General features: G+C 40.0%; 1 protein-coding gene across 6 annotated transcripts in view; it reads right to left on the bottom strand.

Annotated features, from left to right (window-relative positions):
• The window catches only part of KCTD3 (potassium channel tetramerization domain containing 3), a 74,861-nt gene that overhangs the window by 9,822 nt on the left and 40,542 nt on the right, over positions 1–24,497 (bottom strand). For all 6 annotated transcript variants that reach the window (XM_070767936.1, XM_070767935.1, XM_070767933.1 and 3 more), the window contains 6 exons: positions 23,705–23,820; positions 11,937–12,024; positions 11,702–11,818; positions 9,671–9,841; positions 5,624–5,779; positions 1,801–1,897 (listed from right to left, as the gene is read on the bottom strand). In XM_070767936.1, coding sequence (XP_070624037.1) covers positions 1,801–1,897; positions 5,624–5,779; positions 9,671–9,841; positions 11,702–11,818; positions 11,937–12,024; positions 23,705–23,820 — 745 coding nt within the window. The remainder of the gene's footprint in view (positions 1–1,800; positions 1,898–5,623; positions 5,780–9,670; positions 9,842–11,701; positions 11,819–11,936; positions 12,025–23,704; positions 23,821–24,497) is intronic.

Below are 24,497 nucleotides of genomic sequence, written 5' to 3'. Positions count from 1 at the left end.
TGGTGGGATTTTGGTATCTGCCTGCAGGGGGACGTTCTGGACACAGGGGCCCACTGTCAAGAGAATTAAGAAAACGGGGACAGTCACGTGCAGTGAACGCACACAGCACGTGCAGCAGGGACAGTCACGTGCAGGCAGTGAACGCACACAGCACGTGCAGCAGGGACAGTCACGTGCAGGCAGTGAACGCACACAGCACGTGCAGCAGGGACAGTCACGTGCAGGCAGTGAACGCACACAGCACGTGCAGCAGGGACAGTCACGTGCAGGCAGCGCACACCTTCACACCACGCACAAAAATAAACTCAAATGGCTTCAAGACTTAATGTAAACACACGATACCATAAAACTAGAAGAGAACGCAGGCCAAACCTACTGACAAATTGTACAAACATCTAATAAAATGTTTTTTGATGTCAGTTGCCCAAGACAATAGAAATAAAAACAAACAAACTGGATCTAATCAAACTCACAAGCCTTTGTACAGCAAAAGAAACCATAAACAAAATGGAAACAAAACCTACAAACTGAGAAAAAGTATTTGCAAGTGATTTGACCCACAAGGGCTTAATTTCCAGAATATACAAACAGCTCATAAAACTAAAAAAACCAACCCAATCAAAAGCAGGAATACGTAAATAGACATTTCTCCAAAGACCTACAGATGGCCAACAGGCATGTGGAAGGATGCTCATTATTGCTGCTTATTAGAGAAATGCAAATCAAAACTACAATGAGGTACCAGCTCACACAGGTTAGAATCGCCATCATTAAAAATATCTACAAATCACAAAATGCTGGAGAGGATGTGCAGAAACGAGAACCTTCATGCACTGTTGGCAGGAATGTAAACTGGTAAAGCCAGTGTAGAGAACACTATGGAGGTTCCTTAAACTACAACAAGAGTTGCCATAGGATCCAGCAATCCCACTCCTGGGCATATATATCCAGACAAAACTATAATTCAAAAAGATACATGCATCCCTACATACACAACCACACTGTTTACAACAGTCAACACATGGAAATAACCTAAATACCCAGTGACAGACCGATGGATAGAGAAGATAATGTAGTTACACACAATGAACTATTACTCAGCCTTAAAAAGAATGAAATGATGTCTTTTGAGTAACAGGGATAGACCCGGAGATTATCACACTAAGAAGTCAGAGAAAAACAAATACCACATGACATCACTTATGTGTAGGAATCTAAAATATGACACGAATGAAATAGAAACAGACTCGCAGACAGACAACAGACTTGTGGCTGCAAGGCAGAGGATGGATAGGATGGTAGGTTTGAGCTTAGAAGATGCAAACCGTGTTTATTAGTCGCTCAGTGGTGTCTGACTCTTTGGACCCCATGGACTGTAGTCCACCAGGCTCCTCTGTCCATGAGATTTTCTAGGCAAGAATAGTGGAGTGGGGTGCCATTAACTACAGGGGACTATATACAAAATCCTGTGACAAACCATAGTGGTAAAGAATATGAAAAAGCTGTGTGTGTGTATGTATAAAAAACAATCACTTTGCTATAGAATATAAATAGTGTAAAGCAATCATATTTCAAAAAAATAAAAATTTTAAAAAGTACAGAAAGCCTAAATGTGTGAAAATAAACATATGATTTGGCTCTTTTAATTTTTCCTGTAGGATAGAGTCCTTAGAGTTACCTCCTCCTTTACAAGATCTTACAGGTTCTTCTCCCTGCTCACTTTTACCACTGTCAATTACTTCCCCTTTTGTAACACAAACGTTGACTTCTGAACATAGAATCTTTTCAGTAAAGTGTTACCTTTTCCCAGTAGATGACAGTCTTACAAACAGTTTATTAGTGATGGGAACAACTTTCTGGATAAACACCTGTTGATCATCTCGCTCTCCAAAAGGTCCTTCATCAGAAAACAGAAAACACTGATATAAGTTTAAGTTGATGTTTTTTCCAATTTTTTAGATTTCTCATGCCTGGAACAAAAGCACTCAATAAATATGTCAATGCTATACCTTTCAGTTACACAATGTTACTTGTCAATTATATCTCAATGAAGTTGGAAAAAAAAACTTTGTTGTCAAAACTGTAAACTTTCAGTGTCTGTCATCACAGTTGGAAGTGGATTCACAGGGCAACTGTTAAAACTGACAACACTGAGCAGTTCTCGCTCTAAAAATACTAAGACCGGTTGTACAATTCTCATAAGCAGCTTACATTTTTTAAAGATAACTATTTTGAAGTCTTTACTGTGGGTGCATATTCATTTAATAGTTTCATGCATAAACAATTCTCATGTACTCCTTACATTCCACCAGTTCTGCCTATACAGGTGATCTAGAAGGCACATTAACGAACAGGTCCTATAGAACTATTAAAAGTATGGTGGGTATAGCACATATACATTACAGATTGTTTCAAACGGATCTTTACAGAAAAGAATCTACTTCTGTGAAGATTCTGTGTGTGTATATATGGTATGTTATGGCGTATGGAGAAACTGATTTAACTTTATATACCTTTTGCTAAAATCAGAGCCTTTCAGTAGAGACATGCTATACTATTTCCTGACAAATGCCATCAAAACCACTCTCAGAATCTAAGAACATCAGCCCCTTTCCAGCTTCAAAGTTATTTTCAGGTTAATTATTAGCAACTATGGAAAAAAAGTATTTCAAGTTTCAAATGTGTATACCCATCATGGCTTCTAATTTTAAAAAAAGTGGTATTTGGAGATGGTATCACTTCAGTTCAGTCACTCAGTCGTGTCCGACTCTTTGCGACCCCATGAATCGCAGCACACCAGGCCTCCCTGTCCATCACCAACTCCCGGAGTTCACTCAGACTCACGTCCATTGAGTCAGTGATGCCATCCAGCCATCTCATCCTCTGTCGTCCCCTTCTCCTCCTGCCCCCAATCCCTCCCAGCATCAGAGTCTTTTCCAATGAGTCAACTCTTCGCATGAGGTGGCCAAAGTACTGGAGTTTCAGCTTCATTCCCTCCAAAGAAATCCCAGGGCTGATCTCCTTCAGAATGGACTGGTTGGATCTCCTTGCAATCCAAGAGACTCTCGAGTCTTCTCCGACACCACAGTTCAAAAGCATCAATTCTTTGGCGCTCAGCTTACTTCACAGTCCAACTCTCACATCCATACATGACCACTGGAAAAACCATAGCCTTGACTAGATGGACCTTTGTTGGCAAAGTAATATCTCTGCTTTTTAATATTCTGTCTAGGTTGGTCATAACTTTCCTTCCAAGGAGTAAGCATCTTTTAATTTCATGGCCACAGTCACCATCTGCAGTGATTTTGGAGCCCAAAAAGATAAAGTTTGACACTGTTTCCACTGTTTCCCCATCTATTTCCCAAGAAGTGATGGGACCGGATGCCATGATCTTCGTTTTCTGAATGTTGAGCTTTAAGCCAACTTTTTCACTCTCCTCTTTCACTTTCATCAAGAGGCTTTTTAGTTCCTCTTCACTTTCTGCTATAAGGGTGGTGTCATCTGCATATCAGAGGTTATTGATATTTCTCCCGGCAATCTTCATTCCAGCTTGTGTTTCTTCCAGTCCAGCGTTTCTCATGATGTACTCTGCATATAAGTTAAATAAGCAGGGTGACAATATACAGCCTTGACGTACTCCTTTTCCTATTTGGAACCAGTCTGTTGTTCCATGTCCAGTTCTAACTGTTGCTTCCTGACCTGCATACAAATTTCTCAAGAGGCAGATCAGGTGGTCTGGTATTCCCATCTCTTTCAGAATTTTCCACAGTTTATTGTGATCCACACAGTCAAAGGCTTTGGCATAGTCAATAAAGTAGAAATAGATGTTTTTCTGGAACTCTCTTGCTTTTTCGATGATCCAGTGGATATTGGCAATTTGATCTCTGGTTCCTCTGCCTTTTCTAAAACCAGCTTGAACATCAGGAAGTTCATGGTTCACATATTGCTGAAGCCTGACTTGGAGAATTTTGAGCATTACTTTACTAGCTTGTGAGATGAGTGCAATTGTGTGGTAGTTTGAGCATTCTTTGGCATTGCCTTTCTTTGGGATTGGAATGAAAAGTGACCTTTTCCAGTCCTGTGGCCACTGCTGAGTTTTCCAAATTTGCTCACATATTGAGTGCAGCACTTTCACAGCATCATCTTTCAGGATTTGAAATAGCTCAACTGGAATTCCACCACCTCCACTAGCTTTGTTCATAGTGATGGTTTCTAAGGCCCACTTGACTTCACATTCCAGGATGTCTGGCTCTAGGTCAGTGATCACACCATCGTGATTATCTGGGTCATGAAGATCTTTTTTGTACAGTTCTTCTGTGTATTCTTGCCATCTCTTCTTAATATCTTCTGCTTCTGTTAGGTCCATACCATTTCTGTCCTTTATCGAGCCCATCTTTGCATGAAATGTTCCCTTGGTATCTCTAATTTTCTTGAAGAGATCTCTAGTCTTTCCCATTCTGTTGTTTTCCTCTATTTCTTTGCATTGATCGCTGAGGAAGGCTTTCTTATCTCTTCTCGCTGTTCTTTGCAACTCTGCATTCAGATGCTTATATCTTTCCTTTTCTCCTTTGCTTTTCGCTTCTCTTCTTTTCACAGCTGTTTGTAAGGTCTCCCCAGACAGCCATTTTGCTTTTTTGCATTTCTTTTCCATGGGGATGGTCTTGATCCCTGTCTCCTGTACAATGTCACGAACCTCATTCCATAGTTCATCAGGCACTCTAGCTATCAGATCTAGGCCCTTAAATCTATTTCTCACTTCCACTCTATAATCATAAGTGATTTGATTTAGGTCATACCTGAATGGTCTAGTGGTTTTCCCTACTTTCTTCAGTTTCAGTCTGAATTTGGCAATAAGGAGTTCATGATCTGAGCCACAGTCAGCTCCTGGTCTTGTTTTTGCTGACTGTATAGAGCTTCTCCATCTTTGGCTGCTTAGGAAACGCTAATAAAGATGAAAAATCTGCTCTCAACTTTTTAACAACTAAAAATAATTCCATAATACATATCTTCCTGAGCTTATGATGGGGTTATGACTTACAATACTGAAAATACCATTAAGTCAAAACTGCATTTAGTACTAAACATCACAACTTAGCCTGGCCTAGAGTAAATGTGCTCAGAACACTTACATTAGCCTTCAGGTGGGCAAAGCCATCTAACACAAAACCTATTTTATGATGAAGTGTTGAACACCTCATGTAACTTACTGAATACTGAAAGTGAGAAAGAGAATGGCTGTGTGCATACAGACTGATTCCAAGCATATCACTTGTTTACCCTTGTGGTCATGGGGCTGACTGGGAACTTACCAGGCCTGCTGCTGCTGCCCAGCATCACGGAGGAATATGGTACCACACATCCCTAGCCCGGGAAAAGATCAAACTTCAAAGTACTGGTTCTACTGAATGACTGTCACACTTTTGTACCATCATAAAGTCAAAAAATATCATCTGTATAATTTTTTGACTTTAGAGAACTTAATCAGAAAAACACACTAAGCTTCTGTTTTAAATAAGTTTAAAAGTGAAAATGAAGAATTTATATTTACAACTCTTTTTTTAGGTTCCTACTACCAATAATACACTTCTTCAGCACTGCCTTCATAGTACTTGAGAATGACCACCTATGTCGTTCCCAGAGGAGTAGCTTCCGTGGCTTTCTGTCTCCTCCAGAGACAGGATCTTGAACGATGCTAAAGGAGTAGAACCCGGCTGAGTAGAGATCATTCCTCTGAATCGTGTTACTGTCCATGTCCGGACATGATTATTATCTGCACAAACTAGGAGAGAAAGAGAACACACAAGAGTTTTTACATACAGATTGTAAGAGCACCAACAACATCACTTTTATAAATTCATTTTAACTTTTTTCACTATGATCTACAATAAGTAGATCACAGCACATTTTGAGTGACAAAACAACTTATCTTAAAATCATACTTAAATTTGTACCTAGCCAACAAAAATGAGATAACAGAATATGGTTTACCTTGCTGCAAATATAAGGTATGTAAGTTAATCTATGGATCCTTATAAAAGTAGCCTATAGGGTATAGATTTAGAAAAGGTTAAAAAAAAAGTGTATGTAAAAAAAATGTTGAATATTTTCTGTTCTGTTGGTAAACTACACTGTAGACAAGTTGCCTACTTTATTTTTTCCAACCATATAAACGGTTTCTGCTTATGTTACTCAAATATCAAACAATTAAGACCAGGAGTTACTGAAAATTTACTAGCACAAATGACATTTGTCCCAAAACTTGCTGCTCATTCAGTTACATCACGGAAAACTAAGATTTCAATACTAAAGTTGACAATTATTTTTATATATGAGACTGTATTTAAGTAACTTATTCCAATTAGCTTATTTTTCCATAGTAATAATATTAAACAGTTATATACTGAGATATCTCTGAATAAGTAATCTGTTTCTGTTGGTTTTGTCTGAATAGATACCCTATTAAAATATATAAACAACTATAACATTAATCCAAGAACTGTACTTTTGTGGCATGCTTTAAAAAATTTACTAACTTGTCTTTTATTATATATATATAGCATTATATATAGCATCAGTATATACTATGAAATTATCCAAAATTTCTTCTATACACACATTTCCTCCTGGATAGGTGTCACAGTTGCACATTTTAAACAGAAGTTTAGAAGTTTAATTTTAGCAAACAGCAATAAGAATAAAAAGTGTACATATTATACAGCAAAATTCTCAATTCTCGGAATACTAGTTTTCTAGTGAAAAAGAAGACACTTAGTTCTAGGCTATAATCAACTTCATGGGAAATAATTTCCTGATTTCATTATTAAACTTAAGGGGATTCAGAAAAATAACTGAAATATTTTTAGCAATTATGAAATCTGTTAGTATGAATAATCATCATACATTTATAACATTGAAACTAATCATTTACAATGTTGTAATCATTCACAGCACTGAAACTAACACTAAGAGAGACAGAACGTCATTACATATACGTGCATATCCACCAGGTGGCAGAGTAATACAGTTGAGCACATATAAAATACCCCAGATTTTTGGCTAAACTGGATATTTTTCTTGACAAATTTATATTTCAAACCTATACAGATATTTGTTACAAAGCAAACTTCACCAAGTAATTCTTAGACATCACATCCAACACTAACATCATTACCAGCAAAACAGTATTAACTGCTCTTTAGTGCGCACTGTCATTTAAATATCAAAATGGTCTAGCAAGAATAGTCTGTTTTTCTCACAGGGTCATATTGTGTCGTTTCATTAGTTTATTCACAAGAACTACGTTAAGTGCTGAGGACAGGGTGGAGAACAAAAGTTTCTGCTGCTGTAGAAACCTATATTCTAAAAGAGGGAGAGAGAGAGAGATCAGAAAGCAACAGTCTGTGAAGAAAACAAATGGATACTGACAGCAAAAGCTGACTGGACAGAGGTCTGGCTAGGTTAGACCAAGTGGCCAAGGAGGCCTCATGAGGAGGAGTTTGAAGTGGGACTTGAATGCCAAGGAGAGGCAGCCAAACAAATATCTAGGAAAACACATTTCAAATGAAAAGAAGAAGGTCAGAGGTTCTAAGGCATTTTCAAGAAATAGAAGAGCCAATGAGCTAGGGTACCATGCGCAATAAGGAAAGTGACAAGGGAGGCTGAGAGAAGAGACCCGAAAGCTAAGCAGGGTCCAGAACAGGAAGCGCCGCATTAAGTTACTTCTTCTACATACACTAGGAAGCCATCGGCAAGTCAGACCTGGTTTGCATTTCTAAAGATATTTCTGCCTGTTGTGTGGAACGTGAACCATAGAGAGCCAAGACAGAAACAGGGAAAAACTGAGAAGCTCAGCAACCCAGGGGAGAAATGCTGACCTGAGCTACCAGGTTGGCAGCAATGGACACACAGTGAAGTACTCGGACGTGTGATACATGCTCAAGCAAAGACTCGGGAGTTACTGATGGATTCCACACAGTGAAGTACTCGGACGTGTGATACATGCTCAAGCAAAGACTCGGGAGTTACTGATGGATTCCACATGGGAGGCAGGGAGGCGACAGAAAGGGAGGAATCAAGCCTGATTCCTAGATTTTCAGCCTGGGTATAAAAGATTAGTGATACTGTGTAATAAGATGGCTTTTGAGAGAGAAATCAAAAGTACCATTTTATCCACCAGGTTAATTTAGAGATGCCTCTTAAACCTACAACCAAATCCTAAGGACAAGCACTGTATACACAAGTCTGGAAGTCTGTGGATGGTCACAGGTGGAAGGAAAGTCTGGAAGTCACTGGCATATAGATGACAGCATTCAAATCACCAGGGAAAGAAAGTACAGACAAATAAAAATGGAGAATCTAGAAAAAGATTTAAGGCAAACCAACACTTAGTAACTGGGCAAAAGAGGAAGAACCAGCCATACAGAGCAAGAAAGACTCCTCAGTGAGGCAGATATTAGATGAGTACTGCTTTATAAAAGATTTAAAAAAGAGCTTGTTGCTGGAAGGCATCATTATATCCAAAACAGTGAGACATTTAATAAAAGCAGTCATCCATCCATCTACCCTTTTACCCATCATCCATCCATATATGGACAAGGTATTTCAGTTCCATTTGATGTTTAATTAGAGAAAGATGCATCACCTTTTTATATTAGGTAGTCTTCATATAAACAAAAGTTGATATATGAAAATAATGTTTATAAAAATTTAAATTAGGCAGGAACTGATCTACAAAAGATTTAATGCAAAATTGTTTTATAAATGCAAATGCTACTGATATACCTGACAATTCAATTTTTGTAAGGTCTTTCAGAAATTGTCTATCATATACAATAATTTCACAGTGGAATTTTACTTTTTGATCATTTTATGCTGTGTCATCCTAATTTTGCTTTAAAATCTGTAACTATTTTTTTAAATATTAAATTTGTATCTAAAATTTTTAAAAATCTATGACTACATAGAATAGAAAGTCCCTAAATCATGTCCAACTCTTTGCCCCCCCATGGACTATACAGTCCATGGAACTCTCCAGGCCAGAATACTGGAATGGGGAGCCTTTCCCTTTCTCCAGGGGATCTCCCCAACCCAGGGATCGAACCCAAGTCTCCCACATTGCAGCCAGACTCTTTACCAACTTTACCAACTAAGCCACGGGGGAAGCCCTCTATGACTGCGAAAAACAATAAACCCACAAATGTTATTTTCTTCACACCTTTTTACACGTTTTCTAATTTTTAACATTAGTAGTTGATGTTAGACTACCAACATTCTACTAACTTTAGCATTAAACCTTAAGACAATACAACCAAATTTATATTAAATTCATATAAATTTCTCTAATAAAAAATTCTTAACAGGATTGAGAAATTTTCTGAAGTAAAACATACCATAAGAACACACTATTAAAAGAGAGTAAATAAAAGATACAATACCTTCTAAATTTATGTATACTACAGCTAGACAAGATCAAAGAAAATCATGATATTTTCACAGTATTAAGAGATAATCACAGTATTTCTTATTAAACTTTTCTACCATTTTTTGGTATGCCTATACATAAAACACTGCTTTTGTATTTTTTTAATTTGTAGAAGTCTAGAAAATTATACCCCAGGCAAGGTTTCATATGAGGCAGCCCACCTTACCAATACCAATAAAATCATTTCACCTGATACCAGATGCTTCTCTGACAGCATGATTTTTGTGACAGGACTTCGGTGAACAGTGAATGTCTGAAAAAGCTGAGGGCCCGACCCAACCGTCTCTGGGTGCTGCACAATGACGCGTACTGCGCCAGAACTCGTACCATAGGCAATCTCGATCCAGTTACCACTGACACCTACACAAAATCAAAAGTGGAAAGGTGAAATAATAGAAGACGATCAACAGAAAGCTGCCCTTGCAAGTGTTCTCTGTGACAGAAGAGGCAGAGGTGGATTCAGCACTTGTATCAGCCCAAATCCCACTCAGTGCAGAAATCTGAAGACTTCTCTGACTGTCTTAATGCCTTACTTCCTTTATTAATCGCTTCCTAACACTCACTCCACTGTACTAAGTGTTAGATTCTACCACAGCAACTGTAACCCCCCAGTTCTCTATCTACCTCTACTCTTTATTGATGAGACTGAATCATAATCAGTTTAGATTTAAAACACCTTACAGAGTGCCTTGCCTGAGACAGTAGGTACTCATTAACTGCTTAAAGAATAAATCTGATATGCTAAGAACACCACTGATACAGCACAGGATTCCAAAAGTAATGCTCCATATGACTTCTAGCTTAGAATGACCACCTGTGTTACTTCTGCTACAACATTAAACCTTCTCTTTGAGTAATCAAGTACTGTAATTACTTGTACATACACAAGTAATATGCTCTTCAACAGTTTCAAAACTGTTAACTAGGGAACAAATATACCCATTACACTGCTGACATCACACTTACCTATGCTGTCTCTTTTAATTATGTACAAGTAGTTCATCATGTTAGGTTCGTGTGTGGATTTTTTCTCAAACAGGTGCCCAGATTCCATCACATATTTAAAGACAGAATGGAGTTCAGGGATAGATAGCCTTTCAAAGCTTCACAGAGAACCTCTTAATAGCTATTGTTTCTGACCAACCCAAAAATATTTGAATCAAGGGAGAAAGGGCAGGCTATGGAAAACACTTCTCAAAATTTAAGGCAACTACACCCTCATGTCTTAAAAGAAGATACTGCCACCACAAAAGAAATTTTTTTCTCCCTTTTAATTTGCGGGGGCAGGGGGAGCATACTTCATTCTAGAGCAGGGGTCAGCAAACTTTCTGTAAAAGGCTGAATAGCAAACAGTTTAAACTTTGCATGCCAAACTGTCTCTGTGACAACCACTCAATTCTGACACAGGGGCACAAAAGCAGCCAAAGACAATACATAAAACTATCAATGAAAAGAACATGGTTTGCTGACTTCTGTTCTGGAGCAATATAGTTTAAATTCTACCATAATTTCAATAAAAATCTGTGCACACCAGAATATTTTTCTTTCATATAGAAGATAATGATTTCTTAAAATCATTCAATAATATGATTCTACACAAGTAATATATTCAACCTATTAATATTACTGGCCACATGTAAATATTTCCTAGAATTCCTTTCATTACAGATAAATTTTCAGTTCCCCATTTATGTTTATCCTTCACTCTAGAATACAAAAATTCTTAATAATTCACAGAACTAGTTTGTTAATTTCACTGTAATGGCCTCTGAAAGAGAAGTTATGGGTACTGATATTTTCCAAAACTTAAATTTGAAATTTCCCAGAGAAATAAGCTCATTTTCCAATAGAGATTAATAGTCTAAAAGCTTCTGTTGTTGTTGTTGTTAAAAAGATAAAGCTCTTAATTTCAAAATGAAATCAGCGATCATAGGAAGGTAAATGTGCAGGTCAGTTTTAAAAATAATTTTAGTTATTATTATTATCATAAAAATTAACAATACAATTCAGAAGAGGGAAAGTTCTAATTTTCTACCCCAGAGTATGTTTATTGGTCATGTTTGACCTCAATCTAAAACCAAACATCAACTTCAGACTAAAAGAGATGAAATCCTAGCACTGCAGCTTACCAAAACAAAGGACCAGATTAGTATTAGAATAAACCAATAAATAAACATACATAAAATAACATCCATAATAATAATTTTGCTATGCACTAACTTGTTTTGGGTGTGAGGTAAACACTCAGAGCAGTAATAGCATCATTTGAGGAATCATGATAAAGTTCAGTTACAAGAAGATCATTATCCTTCATTCGCAATGGGAACTTCTGCATATCTAAAAAGTAAAAATAGTATGAAAATAAATGGTAAATCTAAAACTTAAGTTAGTACTTTCTTGTTTTCATTTAAAAAGTCATACTAAACAGAGCCACACTAAGTGCCTGACCACTTACCTATATAATATATTGATCCATTGTTACATCCCAGCAGCAGGAATGAGCCAGCAGTGTCGTAACTAGTTATAGGAACGACGTCTTGAACCTGATGTAGTGAGAATATTGTTAGATGTCAGATGTTAATTACAATCTATATTTTCTGCTCAATGTCCTCAAATTTTTTATGCAATAAAGAAGATACTTAATTAGGTCTTAGAACATGGACTTTCTTTACACACACACACATCCATGCGGAACTCTGAAGAACCACCAATATAGTCCCCTTTAAAGCTTTTTTCTAAAAAAAAAAAACAAAAAACTTATTTCCAACAGCAGCACTTTCCTTTCAGAATTTAGTTATCTCCATTTTCTGCACATGACCATGAGGTTAGAGCACATATTAGGACTGGAAAACTAAGTCTGACCCAGGCCCCTTTCTCCCTTCTCTCTCTCAAATAAGAGATGAAATGACCTGCCCAGTTAGAATCATAAAACAGATCAGCCAACTTCAAGACAGTACTTGCTCCCTTGATACACTGTCATTTCTTCGAAAAGGCAGCATTCTCTATCTCCCCCTGAAGACTTCACCTCTGTATCCTAGGAAACGGCCAATCAAGTTCTCAGATGCTTTTGTTTTTTCAAGCACTAGAATAAAAAAATCAGTTTTCCAAGCAAATCAGGCTAGTTACAAATTAATGAATGCTTATGTTTGTGCTAAGAGAAAAGCAAAGGGCATGACTTTTACTATAAAACAAAACAAAAACCAGAAAGTCTTACCGAGTACTGGCAAGAAGATCAAACTGAATCCCCCTTATGTACAGCCAGACTAGGCATGCATGTGAAACTTTACACACTCAACATTCACATTATATACTTTTCATATCTAGGTGAACAAGTACTGGAATGGACAAGGGATGTTGAAATACTACTTCTGCTCCGTAGGCGCTTTGAAACTCATGGGCAAGAAAGAAAAAAAAGACAATTACAATGTAAAAGGCACTAAAATAGGATGTGCAATACAACCATGGAGGAAGAAAGGATTCCTGTTTAAACTCCAGTCCAGGTAGGACAAAGATCAAGGAAAAGTTCAAAAAGGAAGTAACACTCGAAAACAAAACAAAGAAATAACTAGGAGTTAGGCAGAGAGGGAAAAACACACATCTGAAGGACAGCAAGTACAGCACAGAATATATGCCAATTCTAACTAAAAACCAAATTTAAAAACAGCTAAATCTTGGAAATAATGACTCGAATAAGCTGTTCATGTTCACAGCCCTAAATTCTGGTGTCATGCTTGGGTATAAGTCACACTAGCAATACCTCTGCAGAGATTTTGATGGCCACCCTCAACCCCAGGTCAGGTTTCTGTTTCATCAGAGCCAACAGGTTCAGAAGCAGGTAGTCACTGAGAACTCTTCCGTGATGAGTCAAGAGGTCTGAAGAAAGGAGGGGAGGCTGCTTCACTGATGTATTTTCTTATATCAATTGTATCTTTTTAGTTCACTTACTCCAGAAAGTGCTTCAGTTCTACCCCAGAGTCTTCACAGTCAGAGGACAGGGGTAGGTAAGGCCATGAGACTCCTCTCTCTCTACACCATTTTTCAATGAAAGGCTGGCAGCAGCTTGGAGCTTTCCCTGGGACATCCCAGAGAGACACTTGACCTCTTATTCTCTGGGAGGGTGGGCGCCAGGATTAGAGCCCTCCTAATCCTGGAGCAGTGACGGATTTCCTCTTAAGCTCTAAAATCACTGCTGATGCTGACTGCAGCCATGAAATTAGAAGAAAACTGCTTCTTAACAGGAAAGCTATGACAAACCTAGACAGTGTGTTAAAAAGCAAAGACATCACTTTGCTGACAAAGGTTCATATAGTCAAGGCTATGGTCTTTCTAGTAGTCATGTACAGATGTGAGAGCTGGACAATAAAGAAAGCTGAGCACCAAAGAATTGATGGTTTTGAACTGTGGTGTTAGAGAAGACTCTTGAGAGTCCTTTGGAAAGCAAAGAGATCAAACCAATCAATCTTAAAGGAAATCAACCCTGAATACCCTTTGGAACGACTGATGCTGAAGCTGAAGTTCCAATAACTTTGGCCACCTGATGGGAATAGCTGATTCATTGGAAAAGACCCTGATGCTGAGAAAGACTGAGGGCAAGAGGCGAAGAGGGCAACAGAAGATGAGATGGTTGGATGGCATCACTGATTCAAGCGACATGAACCTGGGCAAACTCCAGGAGACAGTGAGGGACAGGGAAGCCTGGCATGCTACAGTCCCTGAGGTGGCAAAAAATCACATGACTTGGTGTCTGAGCACCACCACCACCTCCTTCCCTGCACCCCGACCAAGTCCTGCTCTTCTCATGTCCACCTCTCAGCACAAGGAGAACAGAGAAAGCAGAGGACATATGAAGTTAGGTTACAGAGGAGATGGTACCAAGATCTTCTCTCCCAGCATAAGCAAGGAGGCAGTCATTTTGCAGCCTTCTCTTCTTTACCCCAATAACTTCATGGCAAGAACCTGAGAAACCACACTGATCAGTACATGTGATTCCATCATGGTGATCACAAACCTAAGGTAGAAGTGAGTTTTCTCTCCTAAGGTAGTTCAGTGATTATCATTAATGTCTATGTAAAAATTTAAATAATTTACATTTTGAAAATAATCAGTCTATCTTCCCAAACAATACAAGGCCCCTTAAATCTTGTAACCACAATCTCTACCTGGATAATCATTTGTTAACAAAATGTTTTAACTCTCCTCCATTACTTTTTAAATACTTAGATTCACCAACATATCGAGAAATGCCTTTGCTAGTAAGGTTTGCAGTATTCCACTCCTTCCTCTTCTAAGTAAAATAACCTTATCAAAGGGCATTTCTTCAGCAGTCCTTCCACTGAGGGTTGTAAATGACAAACTCTATCTGTATTATATGAAAACATCTCTCATTCATGTCTGAATGACAGTTTTGCTGAATATAAAGCTCTAAGTTGAAACTTATTTCCTCAACTAACTCGAGAATAGCCTACTGTCTTCTGGCTTCTACTGTTGCTCAACAAAGAATCTGTTTTACATCTAGCTAGAGAGTAATGCTCAAAATTCTCCAAGCCAGGCTTCAGCAATACATGAACGGTGAACTTCCAGATGTTCAAGCTGGTTTTAAAAGGCAGAGGAACCAGAGATCAAAGTGTCAACATTCACTGGATCATGGAAAAAGCAAGAGAGTTCCAGAAAAACATCTATTTCTGCTTTATTGACTATGCTAAAGCCTTTGACTGTGTGGATCACAATAAACTGTAGAAAATTCTGAAAGACATGGGAATACCAGACCACCTGACCTGCCTCTTGAGAAACCTATATGCAGTTCAGGAAGCAACAGTTAGAACTGGACATGGAACAACAGACTGGTTCCAAATAGGAAAAGGAGTACGTCAAGGCTGTATATTGTCACCCTGCTTATTTAACTTATATGCAGAACACATCATGAGAAACACTGGGCTGAAAGAAGCACAAGCTGGAATCAAGATTGCTGGGAGAAATATTCAATAACCACAGATATGCAGATGACATTACCCTTAATGGCAGAAAGTGAAGAGGAACTAAAAAGCCTCTTGATGAAAGTGAAAGAGGAGAGTGAAAAAGTTGGCTTAAAACTCAACATTCAGAAAACGAAGATCATGGCATCTGGTCCCATCACTTCATGGCAAAGAGATGGGGAAACAGTGGAAACAGTGTCAGACTTTATTTTTGGGGGCTCCAAAATCACTGCAGATGGAGACTGCTGCCATGAAATTAAAAGATGCTTACTCCTTGGAAGAAAAGTTATGACCAACCTAGATAACATATTCAAAAGCAGAGACATTACTTTGCCAACAAAGGTCCGTCTAGTCAAGGCTATGGTTTTTCCAGTGGTCATGTATGGATGTGAGAGTTGGAGTGTGAAGAAGGCTGAGCGCCAAAGAATTGATGCTTTTGAACTGTGGTGTTGGAGAAGACTCTTGAGAGTCCCTTGAACTGCAAGGAGATCCAACCAGTCTATTCTGAAGGAGATCAGCCCTGGGATTTCTTTGGAAGGAATGATGCTAAAGCTGAAACTCCAGTACTTTGGCCACCTCATGCGAAGAGTTGACTCATTGGAAAAGACCCTGATTCTGGGAGGGATTGGGGGCAGGAGGAGAAGGGGATGACAGAGGATGAGATGGGAAGATGGCATCGCTGACTCGACGGACATGAGTTTGACTGAACTCCGGGAGTTGGTGATGGACAGGGAGGCCTGGCGTGCTGCAATTCATGGGGTCACAAAGAGTCGGACACGACTGAGCGACTGAACTGAACTGAGAGTGTATCTGGGAGCTTCCCTGATGGCTCAGACAGTAAATAATTGCCTGCAAGGCAGGAGACACAGGTTCAATCCCTGGATTGGGAAGATCCCCTGAAGGAGGAAATGGCAACCAACTACAGTATTCTTGCCTGGAGAATTCCATGGACAGAGGATCCTAGCGGGTTACAGTCCAAGGGGTTGCAAAGAGTCAGACACAACCGAGCGATTCATTCTCTCTCTCACACACACACACAATGTACCTGTCAGTAATCTATGGACACCTTTTGATATTTTTATCTTCTATTACATCACAATGTATATATTTGATTTTATTAGCCTTGATGTATTTCTTTAATCAACATAATCAAGCCTTTCTTTCATTCTCCAAAATTGTTAGCAATTATCTTTTCTAAATCCCATCCACTATTCCCTTCTGAAAGTGATTGTCTCATTTCTTCTTTTCATATTTTCTACTAACTTTCTGCTTCACTGTGAATGATTCTCTCGGATGCGTCCAGCAATCCACTGTCTTTTTATTTGTCCTTCTGTTTAACACATTAAGTCAGCAGTCCCCAACCTTTCTGGCATCAGGGACCAGTTTTGTGGAAGACAGTTCTTCCACAGACTAGGGCTGGCGGAAGGGATGGAGAGAGACGGCTTTGGGATGATTCAAGCAATTGTGCACGTTACTCCTAATCCAAGCGCACCACTGATCTGACAAGAGGTATGGGTCTGCAGCCTGGACACTGGGGACCCCTGCACTGAGTATGAGTTTTGTTTTGAATTTTCAATGGCTTTCAAATTTCTACTGTTTTATTTTGTTTCTTTTCTGACTGTTCCTATTTATTATAGTCTAGTCCTTCGTCTTTCTCATTAAATAACTTGAAATTTATTCAGAAGTACCTAATTGTTCAATTATTTTCAGCTCTAAGGTACATTTGTACTCCAACTGCCTACATTTTATGACTTCCCCTCATTTGCTTTCATGTGTAGTTTACAAATTTGGGGAGGTTATGGGCTCACTTGGAAAAGGCAATGGCACCCCACTCCAGTACTCTTGCCTGGAAAATCCCACGCATGGAGGAGCCTGGTAGGCTGCAGTCCATGGGGTCGCTGAGGGTGGGACACGACTGAGCGACTTCACTTTCACTTTTCACTGTCATGCATTGGAGAAGGAAATGGCAACCCACTCCAGTGTTCTTGCCTGGAGAATCCCAGGGATGGGGGAGCCTGGTGGGCTGCTGTCTATGGGGTCGCACAGAGTCAGACACGACTGAAGTGACTTAGCATGGGCTCAGTTTCAGTAGAAATATTTGTTTCGTGAAGCCCTGTGTGCCATATCTTGTTTGGTTTCATGTCCATCCCTAGAAATGTAAATGACCCTAGACCAGTTCTATAAATTTCTCAAATTGGAATTCCCAAAGCACAAAGACTTATCTTTGTGCTTTCAAGTCATGTATTTGTACTCCTAATATGATTGTGGCCTCAATTTCTCATTGATGGTTTTCTCCTGCACTACCTTTCCCAATCCAAGATACGGAACATATATCAAGATTTCTTATTCCAAAATTATTAAGCAAAATTTTCCCAGTCTTCTTCTCAGGGACTGAGGCAGATCATTAAAGCTTAAGCTTTTTGCAGGAGGCTGGATTTATATGCTCCCCTGAAGCCATGCCTCCTGGTCCTGGTGGAATCCCAGAATCCAGAGCCTTGACTTTGATATGGGGTATGCAAATATGTATAAAGAAACAAATAACAAATATAATTCAAACCTGATATTAATAGAATATATACTATTTTAGTATTTTTACCCAATATTTCTGTATGTCAGTATTGGGGGGGCTAGTGTCAGCTGATTTAGCATTGTTACTGTAAATCCCAATGGTTCAGCAAGTAAAGAATCTGCCTGCAATGCAGGAGATACAGGTTTGATCCCTGAGTTGGGAAGGTCCCCTGGAGGAAGAAACAGCAACCCACTCCAGTATTCTTGCCTGTAAAAATCCCAAGGACAAAGGAGTCTGATGGACTACAGCCCAGAGAGTCACCAAGAGCCTGACATGACTGAGCACACACACATGCACTAAAAATCCTAAGCAAGCAAGTAAGACATACTCAGGGTAGTGATCAGTACACAACAGACATCCAGGTGTCAAGTCTCCTCGCCAGTGACTGAGCTAATTCAGCTGTGTTGCTGTAAATCCCAAGTCAGAAATACAACCTACTTGGGATAGTGTTCAGGACCCAATAGGCACCCAAATGCCAGTCCTCTCTCCAATAAATTCTGGCCCTAAGATGCCAGTTCCCACCTTATTCCTAACTTGCTGCTGCTGCTAAGTCGCTTCAGTGTGTCCGACTCTGTGCGACCCCAGAGACGGCAGCCCACCAGGCTCCCCCATCCCTGGGATTCTCCAGGCAAGAACACTGGAGTGGGTTGCCATTTCCTTCTCCAATGCATCAAAGTGAAAAGTGAAAGGGAAGTCGCTCAGTCGTGTCCAACTCCTAGCGACCTCATGGACTGCAGCCTACCAGGCCCCTCCGTCCATGGGATTTTCCAGGCAAGAGTACTGGAGTGGGGTGTCATTGCCTTCTCCGGAGGGCTCACAAACCTGTTACAAATACAAAAAACAAGACAGCCAACCCAAGTAAGCAAACTGTACTTGCAACATCAGTGCTGCAAGTGCATCAGACCACAACAGGAGAGAAGCGAAATCAAACAAGCCTCCGAATTCTAGTCCAGCACAGCCCTCAGACCACAGAAATTCACTTTCATTCTCCTTTAAGCCAACATTTCCTCCTCAAGTTTGCCCTCCACTGTTCAGTTAGGTTATGACTCAGATGACCTAGGTGACTTCGGCTGACGAATCTAGTCTTTCAGAATGAACAGAGTTTTCTGATCCTTTAGGAATCAGGATACACAATGACTTTCCAGGACTGACTTCCAAAACTGTCTTTCAATATGAGAGTGAAACATGTAATATGTTTCCAATATGCATCTACATTTAAACTTGAACGACTGGATAAATAAGTCCTAAAACTGCTATTCTGCCATGTAACTCAGCCTAGGCTACCTATTTGCAACACTCCTTATTACTAACCTTCTTTAAAGAGGAATTGAGAAAACTGAAATGTTTCTTTTAAAACATAATTTCCCTTTTTCTTACTCAAGTCAGATACAATGCGCATAGAACACTTTCATTAGCATTTTACTGAAGCTGTCCTCGCGCACGCGTTTGCATGTGTTTTGTGTGTTTAGTCGCTCAGTCGTGCCCAACTCTTTGCGACCCCATGGACTGTAGCCCGCCAGTCTTGCTGTCCATGGAATTCTCCAGACAAGAATACTTGAGTGGGTTACCATTTCCTTCTCCAGGGGGTCTTCCTGAGCCAGGGATCTCAAGTCTCTTATGTCTCCTGCACGGGCAGGCAGATTCTTTACCGTCTGAGCCACCAGGGAAGAGCTACAGTAAGCAACTGCTACACCTAAATACCACCATGGCTTTGAGGCTTAAAAACGCTTGCTCTCAGGCTTGCTCATCTGACTCAAATATTTCAAATCAATCTTGATCATACAACTGGAGTCAGGAACTACACCAGTTGTCCTGTGTACTTCTGTGTTACTCCTGGGCAGAACTGTGGCTACAGGCCAGATCAGAACCTGCTCATCCGTGCCACAGCAGTCAGCCCCAGGTCAGAACTGTCTGTTGAGATTTTCAGATCAGACACTGAGATTTCATGACATATTAGCTCGGTCCTGCACACCAAAATAAAAATAAATCATCTATCTAGGTTATAAGTTACAAGGCTTGTTTGCTGCATGAATGTTCACTTACCCCAGGTCTTCCTGAAATGTGATAACAAACCTACTTTGTCAGCTATGGTTTTCAACTCATGCATGTACCAGACAAGAAGCAACAGGTTATACCCATGGGACTAAAAGCTTAACAAGTATCCACATTGAGGACACCAGTATAGTTTCAGGGATCTCAAAAATATGAAAAATTTTATGTGCAGTTGTGACATCAGAAAAAACAAAAAAGGTGATGGAGACACATGTCCCCTTAGGAACTGAAATGCACCTCACCACTTGTATGGCACAGACAGCAGCACTTCTCCGAGCCACTGCAAGTTCAGACTTGACATATTAGCCAAGTAACCTACCTGAGAGCAGACCTTCCATAAATCGTTAAAATCCACATTCCTCTTTACAGGAATAGCACCAGCTGAAGAATCCCTCCTCCTCGATTTTAGATCAACCTAGATCAGTCCTTTCCCACACTCCCTGGCCCATCACTTTTATGGTAACACCTTTATGATGCCTCTTCTGTGCCTATATGGAAGGTCCTATATGAATTAGCTCAGTCACTAGCGAGGAGACTTGACACCTCTTGTGTACGGACCACTAACTGCCCTGAGTATGTCATATTCGCTTGCTTAGGATTTTCAGTGCATGTGTGTGTGCTCAGTCATGTCACGCTTTGTGACTCTGTTGATTGTAGCCCACTAGGCTCCTTTGTCGGAGAAGGAAATGGCACCCCACTCCAGTACTTTTGCCTGGAAAATCCCATGGACGGAGGAACCTGGTGGGCTACAGTCCATGGGGTCACTAGAGTCAGACACAACTGAGCGACTTCACTTTCACTTTTCACTTTCACGCACTGGAGAAGGAAATGGCAACCCACTGCAGTGTTCTTGCCTGGATAATCCCAGGGACGGGGAAGCCTGGTGGCCTGCCGTCTCTGGGGTTGCACAGAGTCAGACACGACTGAAGCGACTTAGCAGCAGCAGCAGCAGCAGCAGGCTCCTTTGTCCTTGGGATTTTCCAGGCAAGAATCCTGGAGTGGGTTGCCGTTTCCTCCTCCAGGGGACCTTCCCAATTCAGGGATTGAACCTGCGTCTCCTCCATTGCAGGCAGATGATTTACAGTAACAATGCTAAATCTGCTGACACTAGCCCCACCTAATCTTAGCTAGTATCTTTTTTCTACAACCATGACTTCCATGTCTTCACCTAGAATGAAATTTAATTTTCCCTGATGGTAATCTCTTTCATTGGAAGTACTCATTCTCTCACCACTTCCCTGCCATCTTTTGTTGCTATTCAGTGGCTAAATAGTATCTGACTCTTTCTGACCCCATGAACAGCAGCACACACCAGGATTCCCTGTCCTTCACTATCTCCCAGAGTTTGCTCAAACTCATGTCCATTGAGTTGGTGATGTTATCTAACCATCTCATCCTCTGTCATCCCCGTCTTCTCCTGCCCTCAATCTTTCCCAGCACCAGGATCTTTTCTGATGAACTGGCTTTTCTCATCAGGTGGCCAAAGTATTGGCACTTGTTAGGCCCTGGCATAAGATCTCAAGGACATCCCTGCACAAGCTCAACCCAAGCATGACATTCGATTACCCTCTCTCTGCCCCAACGGCAGCTTCCAGATCAACCTATCACCTTTGCTAAGGAGCTGGGCATCTGATCAGCTGGCTTCCTGTCCCATTCTCTATCACTATCCTGGTACCTACATGTCCACCCTGATGACCCTCACAGTTCTCTGACCCCTATTTCAACTACTTTCACCTTTAAGTCAGTCCAACCATATGATTTAAATGACTACATCACCAAGAACTGCTCCAACTCCAAAATCTTTATTTTGGCCTTTGACAACAACTTCCTGTTTGTACCATTTCCACTCCTTTGAAGTCATCAACCTGCTCTACCTTCCCTCTAGTCCCTAGAATCCTTGCACCCTCCTTTGCTTACCTGGTACTCCATTACAAGTTCACAATTTCAACTGCTTTGCCATTTTATGTTTCTCTTCCCTTTGTGGGTCATACCTATTTAATTGCATCTTCAATCCTGAATCAAGCCAGCACTGTTTTCTCTTGCTCTTGTTCCCTCCCAGTACTGAGGATTAAGGAGGAAACTCATATAACTGTACCAGCCAGGTCCCTTGTAAGGATTTATAATCTCTGCAATCCCTGAAACATACCTCCATGTCTTTCTCCTCCACAGAACTCCTTCCTGACTCTTCTGTCACAGAGAAAAAAGCCTCTCTTCTCTGCTGGGTCTACTATGTCCTAGACACTATGTACATATACTCCTGACTTCTATGGGACTAGCAACATCTCCATTCTTTCCATCTTTAAATGCTTTCTCTGCCAACTCCCTTCTCTAACAAGCATGCTCAAGTTTCTAAAACCCTAGAGAAAAAAATAAAGCACTGAATATCTTTTCCTCCATCTAGCCTTGATCCTTAAACTATCACTTCATTTCTCTGCTCTACTTCACCATCAAACTTATGAAAGACATGCTAAATTTGCTGTCTCTAATCTCTGATCTTTTAAATTCTCAATTCCTGCAATCTGTCTCCCCACCACAACCTAACTTTGCAAATGATATTCTACCACCAAAACCAACGCCATTTCTCAATTGCACCATATGTGTCCCTTTAGCTCTTCATTTCCTATCCTGTTCCCTTAAAAAGCTCATGTTCCCCAGGATTTTAGTTCTGGCTTTTCTTTACAGATACCCTTTCAATGGAAAATCTTATCAATTCTTATCTTTCAATTACCACAGGTTGCGGTCTCTAAATGTTTTTTTCTAGCCCTTTCTTCTTTCCTAAATTCCAAAGGGGGTACTCCCAACTGCTTCCTGAGCTCCTATATTCGAATACCTACAGGAATCGCAAAAGAAACATGTTTAATCATTCTAATTATTCCTCACACTATGCACCAGCATATATGCTCCTCTCACTCCATTCCCTTTCAATTTAAAATATTACCAGCCACCCAACTGTCAAAATTAGAAACCCATCTCTCTTCTTTAATTTTCTACATCTAATCAGATACCAATCCTTATTGTTTTAGGATGGCTTACGAAATGTTTTCCAAATAGTCTCATCTTTACAGTCTACTCACTCTGGCTGAATCTCTGTTTCTTTTGCTAGATACCTTCCCTGATCTCCAGTCCACTTTTCGTATTAGCTATTACTGTTATCTTTCTAAACTATGGATCTGATCAAATCACTCTCTGCTTAAAGTTCTTTAATTTTCTCCTCTCCTTCAGAATAAGGTATTAACTTTTCTTTAGTCTTACATCCTTCTTGTTCCTCTCAAGTACCTGAGACCATTTAGCTAGTTATCCTCTATTTTCCTACAGAACTGTGCTTCTACTCAGGAGATGAAGTTTACCTGAACTACTACTATTCCCAAGGCATAACACTTAAAACATTTCAAGGCAATAAAGAAATATCAAACCACAGTATAAAAACCCACTCATTTTCCAAAGTGACTTAAGATTCTTGAATATATAGTCAGACTTGTATCCAGAAGTTAATTTACCACTAACTATATTCAATATTCTATATAATCAAAGCAGAAACAATACGAATTCCACCAGAACAAAGCACGTGCACAATTAGCACAAGCTTCAGAAGTAATCTCATTTCTGTGATACGCATTAGTCAAAACCAACCTGCCAGTGCTGGGTGACAGCATTCCACACTCCCACTTTCCCTGTATGACTCGTGGCCACCAACTGGTTACCGATAAAGAAGAGAGCATCGACAGGAACACCAAGGCTGAATACTCCTTAAATGATAATAAAAAAGAGAGGTTAATCAATCACCATCTTTCAATTAATCAAAACTCAGCCTAAAAACATCTTAAAGGTATCTCATTTCTACAAATTGTGTGCCAGACATTCTGGGAACCAGAAATAAGAAACTTTAAGCTCTTAAACAGCAGGTAAAAGTTTGCCCCAAGTAATCTCACTCTGATTGAACAGCTTGTTATCTGAAGCTGTGGCTCCCAAACCTAGCTGTTGTTGTTCAGTGGCTCTGGCGTGTCCAACTCTACAACCCCATGGGCTGCAGCACGCCAGGTTTCCCTGTCTTTCACCATCTCCCAGAGCTTGCAAAAGCTCATGTCTACTAAGTCAGTGATGCCATACACCAATCTCATCGTCTGTCACCCCCTTCTCCTGCCTTCAATCTTTCCCAGCATCAGGGTCTTTTCTAATGAGTTGGCTCTTTACACCAAGTGGCCAAAGTAATGGAGCTTCAGTATCAAGTCTTTCCAGTGAGTATTCAGGGTTGATTTCCCTTAGGATTAACTGGTTTGATCTCCTTGCTGTCCAAGGGACTCTCAAGAGTCTTCGCCAGCACCATAGTTCAAAGGCATCAATTCTTTAGTGCTCAGCCTTTTTTATTGTCCAGCTCTCACATCCATACATGACTATTAGAAAAACCATAGCTGACCATCAAAAC

This window comes from Bos indicus, chromosome 16, assembly GCF_029378745.1.
Source record: "Bos indicus isolate NIAB-ARS_2022 breed Sahiwal x Tharparkar chromosome 16, NIAB-ARS_B.indTharparkar_mat_pri_1.0, whole genome shotgun sequence".
In the NCBI taxonomy this organism is placed as follows: domain Eukaryota; kingdom Metazoa; phylum Chordata; class Mammalia; order Artiodactyla; family Bovidae; genus Bos; species Bos indicus.
This window is presented reverse-complemented; position numbering and strand designations above follow the sequence as displayed.